This window comes from Montipora capricornis, chromosome 7 (genome assembly GCF_036669925.1).
Source record: "Montipora capricornis isolate CH-2021 chromosome 7, ASM3666992v2, whole genome shotgun sequence".
NCBI classification, from domain to species: domain Eukaryota; kingdom Metazoa; phylum Cnidaria; class Anthozoa; order Scleractinia; family Acroporidae; genus Montipora; species Montipora capricornis.
Window position 1 is genome coordinate 37,224,834 of NC_090889.1, and position 10,000 is coordinate 37,234,833.

The 10,000-nt window shown below is 41.1% G+C and overlaps 3 protein-coding genes across 4 annotated transcripts in view; 1 reads left to right on the forward strand and 2 right to left on the reverse strand.

Annotated features, from left to right (window-relative positions):
* LOC138057915 (uncharacterized) overlaps positions 1–1,232 on the reverse strand; it is a 2,132-nt gene extending 900 nt beyond the window's left edge. Inside the window, exons 1-2 of the mRNA XM_068903821.1 lie at positions 786–1,232; positions 1–621 (exon numbers count right to left, since the gene is read on the reverse strand). The exon at positions 1–621 is cut by the window's left edge and continues 900 nt beyond it. Coding sequence (XP_068759922.1) covers positions 1–621; positions 786–1,017 — 853 coding nt within the window. The 5' untranslated portion in view covers positions 1,018–1,232. The remainder of the gene's footprint in view (positions 622–785) is intronic.
* A 1,829-nt stretch (positions 1,233–3,061) lies between these two features.
* The window catches only part of LOC138057094 (gamma-aminobutyric acid receptor subunit alpha-1-like), a 27,205-nt gene continuing 20,266 nt past the window's right edge, over positions 3,062–10,000 (forward strand). The window contains exon 1 of one of the 2 annotated variants that reach the window (XM_068903118.1): positions 3,062–3,251. In XM_068903118.1, the coding sequence (XP_068759219.1) occupies positions 3,220–3,251 (32 nt within the window). In that variant the 5' untranslated portion in view covers positions 3,062–3,219. The remainder of the gene's footprint in view (positions 3,252–10,000) is intronic. The other variant, XM_068903119.1, reaches the window with a different exon arrangement.
* LOC138057095 (uncharacterized) lies at positions 6,839–8,540 on the reverse strand. The gene is made up of 2 exons (XM_068903120.1): positions 8,377–8,540; positions 6,839–8,304 (listed from the first exon to the last, which is right to left on the reverse strand). The coding sequence occupies exons 1-2, from the start codon at positions 8,415–8,417 to the stop codon at positions 7,311–7,313; spliced, it is 1,035 nt and encodes a 344-aa protein (XP_068759221.1). The 5' UTR covers positions 8,418–8,540; the 3' UTR covers positions 6,839–7,310.

Genomic DNA, 10,000 nt, shown 5'->3' on the forward strand with positions numbered 1-10,000 from the left:
ATTCGTCACACAGCACACAGATATCTTCTTCCTGGAGAAGAAGGCAACCCTTGTATCGCCAGAATCCCTTATTGGGAAACTGTTCCTGTTGTTGTTGCTCGTCGTCTTCTGAGTCAGAGTCAGAAATATTTAAGGGAACTACATGGTGAAACATTTTGCCAGTGATTTCACATGCCTGTATTCCAGTACATAACTTGAGACCTTCAAGCTCTTTTATCAGCTTTGATAATGTTACATTCTGCATTGATCTTCGATATTTCAGGTAAAAAGGATGATCATCAACTAAACAGCATCCATACACTTTAACACTAAACGCCAGACTGTCATCTACGATAACTTCAAGATGAGGCAGCATATACGGCTCTACCATCTTTTTGAAGACAGCTTTGGCAACACTAAACTTCGAAACCCAGTCAGCAAGACATTTCAGTCCCCGTGCTCTGTTGCTTAGTTCTTCCAACGATTTGTAACATGAGTTTGATGAAGGAGTAACTTGTAGTGGGCGATCTGGTAGTGGACGTCTGCTTGAAATTGGTTCGATTTCGTGACTCTTCTTTGGCATTTTAAGCGTCGGTATAGCTCCAAAAACCAGTCTTTTCTTGATCATTTTTTTGGAATGGACTGCAAAAACAATAAAAAGGATACAATTATTTATTAAATTAAAAATACACAGCCGTAGACGTTTTATCAACAACGTATAGTACAACAAGGTGCGCTAGGACGCGCTTCGAATGCAATGTTTATAGTCACGCTACTACACGCACGATTTATCAAGAAATACTTACATATTTCAATTCCTTCATCCTTAAAATGCTTTTCGCAAGTATAGACTTTGTCTTCATTGATTTGTCGTCGAAAATCTTTGTCCACTTCCCTCGTTTTCTTGAGTTCTCCAAGCCACTCATCACGCCATCTCTTGTGTTTATCATCCTTCGCCGAGGGCAACTTAAAAATCCCGATTCCTTTAGTTCTACGACAGGAACCACATCCAATCACGGCGCAGTTAACGCCAGGCATGCCGAAGATTACATTTATCACTAAAACGTACTCAAAAAAACATCACTTTCTCTATAAACTTTGAAAAACCACGATCATTCGAACAAGCTCACATACTAGCCGCCATCTTGAAATCTATGTGTGCACCATCAAAATCACGTGACATACCAAAAACCTTAACAAAGAGTTCTCCCTTTGAAGTTTGCCGGCCTTCATAACCATTCCCCTCTACTAACTATGATTTTATCAATCAAAACAGATTTCAGCATCTGGTGTCACGCAAGTGAAAATTGCTGTTTTTTCAAAAACAAAAACGTTACGGAACTGGTAAGTTGTAAAATGATTTATTTCTAGATCCTCTTCAATCTCGTGTAGATGAAAATCCACAAGAAAGCACGATTTTTGAGTTTAGACTGAAAATGGCAGGAAATGAAACCGTTTTTCAACAGCCAATCAAGTATGGCCTTTTTTGGATTCAACGAGAGTCTCTCTTTCCCGTCCGCTGGTCAAAGGAACGATGACTCTGGGAACGTGAAAAAAGTCGAGACTGCGCAGAACGACCGGAAGTTCGTGAATCGCAGCCGGGCCAGAGCTTGCAAGAGCTCTCGATCCGCGGCACTGGCCAAAAGGATCGCAGCTCTGGGAACGGAAATGCTCCCCCACGAGCCGGAATTTACGTAGACCAATCACAACGGACTTCCAGATTCTGGAAGTTAACTTGAGACCGTGAGTAAACTGCAAGAAGATAGGCTTAGTGTATTGGGCTGAGTTAAATTCTTATCAAAGAGAAACTGGAGCGTATAAATTTCATGCTTTGGCTTAGATGTTTGCGGCCTTTCACAGAATGAGTTCGGTAAAATTCATATGGTTGAAACATTTTGCTCCCGTGTGATTCAAACCTATTTGTGGCGTTCGCTTGGGATTGATGTCATATTTACATTTGAATAACCTCATTTCTTATAGTCGTTCGGTTCAACTGATTTAAGGTTTGCTTTATTTTTCAAATCGAAGAAACACTGAGTGCGAACGATCGGTTCGCAACACAAAAACATTAAATCAAGTGTTAGAGACGATCATCGCCAAAAACAGCCTGAAAATTATAAGCTTAAACGCAATGGATGTTTTTTTTTTTTTCAAGCTTTCTTTTCGCTACTTTCCTACTGGTGTTCATTGCGCTTGAAGGTGATGGTTCTCGTGCAGTTCAAATACACTCGCAGTACTTTAATATTTGTATTCGTATTTATATATTTCCACGGTGCCTTCAATTTTACTAGTAGATGAAATGACACCATACCCTTACTAAGCACTCACATTTTGACTCGCGAGAGTGCAAATGCATAACCCACCGAGGAAACAAAATTAATGTTTCTGTGGAATATTTTGAAAAGGCGTCGTCGCTTTCAGAAGGAGTTGACGTATTGACGCTCCCAGGAGAGATCTACACAGCGCTGATTAGTTCCTAAGTAGCCCGCACGTGATTTTCAGGTGACAGTTACTTAACAAAGCGTGAAGGAATGTGTGACTCGTTTCAGCAGACGCTCCCAGGAGAGATCTACACAGCGCTGATTAGTTCCTAAGTAACCCGCACGTGATTTTCAGATGACAGTTACTTAACAAAGCGTGAAGGAATGTGTGGCTTATTTCAGCAGACGCCCCCAGGAGAGATCTACACGCTCGTGGGGGAGGAACGCGTAATGATTCCCTAAGAGAGCCTGCGTGGGATATTCTATTTAAAACGAGGAAGTTTTTTACGGGCGCTTACTCTTTTTAAAAATAACATGGGTGTCAAATTACTCCTTATTTTTGGCGCAAAATTTCAGCGTTAATTTATAATTTCACATGTGAAATTACAACTTTTCCTACAGCGGCAAAATGGCGTCTTATGGACGTAAGTTGTCACCCATCATACTCTTTTTCCTAGACCCCTCTGTAAATCGCACACTCATGAATCATTCTTGTAGGTTTCGTAGGATTCCGCCGTTTTCATCGATCGCTGTGAAATTTGGCGTGTTTACTGGGGAGATATAGTCCCAGCTTCCCTGCAAATCTCGGCTTCCTAGCTTTCAGGACGCCTACATGACCGGTATTCTACCTCAGGCAATTTTAGCCCTGCGAAGGCGGAATTTTCAACCGATCACGAAGCGGCTTTACTAAAGTTTTTCGGCTAAAACATTACGCTAAAGTTCTTCGGAAAGGATAAAGAAAAGGATTGTGGTTCATAGGATGGAATTTCAAGCGTTAAAATTGCTGAAAAGGTAAGATCATTTTCAAAGCTATACAATTGCGTGTCTTCACCACATTTGATCTCACAGAATTGTGTTTTCCCTCAAAATATTCGCTTGTTTTCGCTTTCGCTCGAATATATTTACCTTGATTACCTGTCCAGTGAATCGTTTTATCCTCTGGGATGAAATTTCCGTCGAAAAATCGGTTATTCGGGTGTTTTTTGGCAAACAGAGGTTAATTATTCGTAATGCGATCTGTCTCATTGCCGTTAGCAACGGGTCGCAAAAGACACTTTTATCGCATTATCATCTTACGCATTGATCGCTAATCCGATTACCCCTAAAAATCCAAAAATATTCGTGCTTCAGCAGTTTTAATTTCCGTCGAATTTAGATCAATTTGTGTTCAAGAAAGCAGATAAATTGAAGAAAATTTTACTTTGGCATCCAAAAATTCGTATTCAACGTTAAAATGACCAAATTTTGCCTGGAAAACTTATTTTAGTGTTATTTTTCTTATTTTTTTTTTCTTTCAACTTTCGTTTTTATAAAATGTTTCAGTTCTCTGTAAATAAGTTATATGCTTTTGAAAAGCTTATTTTCTTAGCTTTAAAATGATGAGTTTTAATAGCTAATCAAATGGTCTACTCGTGAAATTACGGAATAATTTCACGCGCGTTTGTCGAAAATGAAATAGTTCCCCGAACCTTTATAGATATTCCCCAATTTCACTTGTCACCAAATTACAGGACGCAAAAATTAAGCACGTTTAGGGAACATTTGTATTCTAGCGAAAAAGTGACAGCGACAATTGTATTGCGGCGAAAAAACGACAGCGACATTTATCTTTTGCCAAGTAGGGGACAGGTGAGCTGGAAAATGAGCCGACAAAGCGACATCAGAACCCCCTTGGAAGGCCTCTCCCAAGAGCTGCCACATTATGAGTCGAATACTCCTGTGTTTCTATGCATGATGCATTGAAAAAAGCCATGAAGAAAAAATGTTTCATTAAGTCTTTTGTCATGACAATCGTTCGCTTCTTACAACTCCTCCACACTCGCTATTTTAAAATTTGATTCATCTTGTCTGATATCAGCTCGGTGACGCACAATCGGCATACTTTGGAAGAGATGATCCTCTCTGCGTTTTTTTTAGGAGCGAAAAACGAAATTTCGTCAAATTCTATAGATGTATCCCGTTAAGACAGGAACATGTCATTTTGAAATCCACCTTATCAAATGATTGACGCAAACTGCAAATGGAAATTTCGTGGTTTAGTAAAAAGAGCCACACAGTTCTCGTTATTGTCCAATGGGATTCGTTATACGGTTTAAAATTGAAATTGTAACGTTCCGATTGCGTGCCTGGATCGCGTGTAAAGCTTCATTTCTCTTGTGAAATACATACCAATTTGTTAAAGCACTTAAGCCAAATTAAATATCCTTGCCTGACAAATTTGGGACTTAGAGGTGCATGTAAAAGGTTTGAATTCTACATAAGCTTACATTAAATTGTCATAAGGCCCGATTCAGACGCCATACTTTTCATGAGCCGAACTTAATACATGAGAAGTTCGACGTTTGAATCAATTAAGAGCGGCTATTTTAATTTGGAATGGCTCAGGCGTTCTTTTCAACTGGCCTAGACGGGAATTCGGCTTTAGCATGGCCGTGGATCGGCTTTGATTTCAGACTTCGAACGTCTCATGTGCCGAACTTCATGATCATGCATAAACCATGTTTTGCCTTCTACATGAAAATCGCTGACAAAATCAATTGGTTTTCTTGGTAATGGCTTTGGAACTGCTGTGGAGGGGCCAGTTAAGTTCGACTTCTGAATCAACAGGCGTACTTTTGTTAATTTGTGTCGGTCGAAGAAGTACGCAGTGTCTGAATCGGGCCTAAGGCATCAAATATTAGGTGCGGTTACACTAGACCACTTGCCCATGGGCAACCTTCGGGTTACGGCTTGGGTTGGGTTTACCCTGGGTTATGATCGACTTCCCGTTTGCGGTTACACGCTTGTAAATTATCCAAGGGGAAGGTAAGCGTTAACCTGATTTGGCGGGGAACTTACCTGCATGTAAACATGGAAGATCTGAACGACGAACTTTTCTTTGGCTTAATTTCGGTAATTGTCACGGCGCTTCTCTTAAATCGTCCACCTAAATTGAGTTCAGCGATTCAGCGTTTTATTTTAAGAAGGCAACGAAGACGTCGACTTCAGTCACGCTTTCTCCAGTCCTTGCAACTTTCCCATTTATATTTTAGACGTCGACTTGCCGCTCGCAAGAAGAGGCGTGCTTAGGTATTTCCACGTCCGCACAACTAGTTTCAAGGACTTTTAAACGACAGAGTGATTGACCACTGGTGGAAAGAGAACTTTAGAGTGTCTCGAGGAACTTTTGAATTTATCTGCCAGCTTGTAGGGCCAAACATGGAACGTCAAAACACTAGGATGCGCGAGGCTATTCCAGTGGACAAGCGAGTGGCTGCTAGTTTATGGCGTTTAGCAACCGGCGAGTGCTACCGATCCTGTGGATTAATGATGGGACTAGCGAAACCTACGGTAATTAGCTGCTGCCACGAATTTGTGCAAGAACTCTGCAACTTTCAAAACGAAATCATAACGTTCCCTTCTGCAAGAGCAGATGTCATAAAAAAAAGTCCAAGGATTTTTCATGAAGAGCAAGGTTCCAAATGTAGTTGCGGCGATTGACGGAAGTCACATACCAATCAAAGCACCACTAATCAATCACGAAGATTATTTCAACCGCAAACATTTCTATAGCTGCCTTGTTCAAGGGGTAGTGGATTATACAGGACTATTTTTTTTCCGTTGCAGCAGGATTTCCTGGGAGCCTGCATGATGCCCGAATGTTGCGCTTAACTGACTTTTACTGGGCAGCAGAAGATGAAGACATTCTCATGGAGCCTACCCTTGATTTAGGAGGTACCGTAATTCGCCCCCTTGTGGTTGGAGACTCTGCCTACCCCCTAAAGACCTGGCTTCTACCAGTACTTAAAGATAATGGTGCCCTTACTGAAGATCAGAAAAAGTTCAATAAGGAACTTTCTAAAGCACGAATAATTCTGAACATGTATTTGGCCTGATTAAAGGGAGATGGAGAGTTTTACTGAAACGCCTAGACGAGGACCACAAGAGAATTCCGGACACAATCGTTGCATGTTGTGTTTTACACAACATCTGCATCATGAGAAATGAGGAATTTGATGGAGGCCACGATGATAGTGATGAGGATGAAAATCACAGTGATGTTGGTGCACCCACACAAGCTGCTAGAGGTGTGCTACAAGCTGTTATTGAACACGTCGCAAGCCAGTGAAGTTGTGTATTTTTGCCAGGCTTTAAACCGTGTTAAAAAGTCAGATACCACATTACATGAAAAAGAATGCAATACCTGTAAATCATGGTTAAAGTTAACTTTTATCTCTGGAAAAAAACATGGACTGTCAAACAACTTTTAGATCAACAGAAATCGCACCCCGTCCTAAAAGAGCTGTATATTCCTTCGCGGCAGACTCTCTTTGGGGTGTTTCGCGCGCACTTTCGCGGAATAAGAAAATATTTGAAATTTGCAAAACGGAGTCGTTCAATTTCATGTTAATTATTTAATAAGCTCCGTTTCAAACGTAGTGTTGGTGCCATGCCGATCTCAATTCATAAATTATAACTGTTTGGAACACCGTTGCAAAACACCAATTTGAATTATTTCGTACATACAAACCCCCTAATTTGTTTTTAACAAAATTAGACGTCTGAAACGCACTACAATCGAAACCGGCTTAATAGGACCTTTGAAACAGGCCTAATTCTTTAATATGTGATTCGAAACATGAGTTCAAATAAACTTTGTTGAAAGTTAATCACGAAAGCTCTCAGTTAGCAGCGAGAAATCAACTTGATAAACTAACAAATGTGATTTCAACAAAACACCGATTCCGTGTCACTGTAACGCAGTAACAAGAAAATTTGCATAAAAGTCGTTCAAATTCAAATATCAACAAATGCTGACAAACCATTCAAATACTTCCCTATTTTCTGAAACGCGTAGTTAACAAGTAAAATTTACTTTTTGGAAGCGAAAATGTCCCCTAATTTCGCTAAAACAGCGACAGTAAATTCCTGGTGTCTCCTCTGAGCATCTTCTTGAGACTTCATCATGGCCTGCAGCATTCGTTCGTCTTTCTCTTCCGATCTTTGAAATGCCTCTTGCTGGGCCTCAAACATGTGGAGTATGGCATTTTCTGTGTCCGTGGAATCAATACTTGTCGTCTTTCGCTTTTTTCGTTGAAGACCTGACGGATTTTTCTTTTGATTTGGTTGTTTGATTTTGGTGTTGTCGTCTTCTTCTGGTTCCGTATCGGTAATAGGATCAGCAGTTGTTGCTACGCAATCACTTTCCTCGCCCGCACTCACTTCTTCACTGCCTTTTCTCTTATGTGAAGCCACGTTGGTTTCCTTCACAAATTTGGGGTTGACTTTGTCTGAGCTGGCCATGAATTCATCGATGTCATCGTAAAATTCGCAGGTCTTGCGGTCTCGTCCGGTCTTGTTGTTGTTGTCACTAACACTTTTGTATTTATCGAATACGCCTCTCCATTTTTCTTTAATCTGCACTAAAGTTTTCGATGTGTCGATTCCAGCTTCCCTGCACAATTGAATAAATTCATCCATGATACTCTCCCATACACTTTTCTTGCCGTGAGCGCTTCTCGTTGCTTTTAGCAAGTTGTGATGTTGTTTGTAAGCTGATATCAGGCATTTCACCTCTGGATTTGACCAGCTACAACGCTTGCTTTTCGCTTCAGTGGATTCACTTGGTAAAGACCCGCAACTGCTGGTGCTTTCGGCTGGGCTACAAGGACGACCAGATGGAAGAAACTGGAAATGGCCTCCAACGGGAAAACAAGGAAACTGCTGATACTGATTTACATTTGGCGGTTCTTGCACAAGGTAGGAAGGGCCAGCTTGCTCAACACTTCGCTGCGTCATACGCTGCTCAAACAGATATCCATTTCTACACTGAACAGCACTAGCTGGATCCTGTTCGATATCATTACTGTAGAAACAGGAAATGCCATCAAATTAAAGTATAATCTACGATACAAATAGAAACGTGAACAATACTCACATCATTGCCCGAAAGCCAGCCATGTTGTTTACACAGTTCATCACAGCACGTGGTTTCTTGCGTTCGGCAGTCTTGTGATTGGTTGAGCCGCTCTGGGGTCTTGTTAACCATAAGACTTACATCTGGAAGTGTCATGGGCAATTCCTTTGTTCTCTTTGACGTATCCACGGAAATTTCCCGGAGGCTATTTCCCTTTGGGCAGATCGGTTACACATAAGAAAATGCTTCCCCGTGGGAAAAAGCCAGTTATCCAAGGGCAAAATGGCTAGTGTAACCGCAGCTATTATCTGTTCATGGTTCAGTTAACGCTTACCTTTTTGCTTGAGTTGTTGTAAGCATTTCCTTGGTTTGGATCAGCATTTAAAGAGTAAACAAACGAAAAACTCGTCAGCACAAATTGTGATCGTTGATTCAAACTTGAGTAAAACCGCCGAAAGACCCGCCGAAATCAGTAAAGAGCTGCACCGGTGACTGCTGACCAAAACGGCTCACTAGTTTCCAGTCTGTTCTCTACTGTGTTATCCAAGATCGCGGAGGATAACGACTTTAATTACCGCGTCGTCCAATTAAAAACGAAAAAACCAGCAAGATTCAGAGCGGCTCATCGTATTAACCCTCACTAAAATGTGGAGAGATACCGGCCTTTATTAACAGGATTTTAATCCTGTAGCCTGCGTAGCATGGCGGTTTTGGTTGCTAAGTAATACAGGCGGGCGAGGGCAGAAAAACCGCGAGGAGATTGGGGCATTCGCGGCTTCGCCGCTCGTGCACCCGGCTCGACAAAAAACCGCCATGCTACGCAGGCTATTAATCCTGTAAAACTGTTGACTTGGAGGGGAGTATACTCTACTCTTAACCCTTTCAGCCCCGTGGGGTTCCCCATTGACGAGTAAAATCGTCTTGCGTTAGACAGAGTAAAATCTATAAGTGGCACTATTGGGAGTTAAAGGGTTAATGGGGACATAGTTTTTGAGTGAATCCAGCTGTTGTTAACCGTTTCAGCCCCGTGGGGTTCCCCATTGACGAGTAAAATCGTCTGGCGTTAGACAGAGTAAAATCTATAAGTGGCACTATTGGGAGTTAAAGGGTTAATGGGGACATAGTTTTTGAGTGACTCCAGCTGTTGTTAACCCTTTCAGCCCCGTGGGGTTCCCCATTGACGAGTAAAATCGTCTGGCGTTAGACAGAGTAAAATCTATAAGTGGCACTATTGGGAGTTAAAGGGTTAATGGGGACATAGTTTTTGAGCGAATCCAGCTGTTGTTAATTAGTGGAGTACTAAATAAGAGGCGTACATTTTACTGCGTTTAGTTTTACTCCACTTTTTTACTCCAACTCCTTGAAAACAAAGAATTAATCGGTGGATTCCACATCTTACTGGCTAAACTTAAATTTACCCTACAAAAATACATACATAGGAGTAAAATCCTCTTCTACTTTTTTTCTCAGAAAGTAGAATTAGTAAGTGGGGTAGACTTTACTTAGTATCCCGATAAATAGGAGTAAAATTAACTCCAGCATATTATATTACTCTGTAGGGAGAGTAAAATTTACTCTAGCAAAGTCATTGCCTTTGAATATTAACTAGTACTGAGTAAAAATTACTCTTAAGTGGAGTTAAATT

Excerpts from the sequence above, each read along its gene's own strand:
- LOC138057095 (XM_068903120.1), bottom strand. The coding sequence starts at position 8,417 with ATGAACTGTGTAAACAACATGGCTGGCTTTCGGGCAATGAT. Across the intron at positions 8,305-8,376 it reads GCTGGCTTTCGGGCAATGAT|TAATGATATCGAACAGGATC; the intron begins GTGAGTATTGTT and ends CTGTTTCTACAG.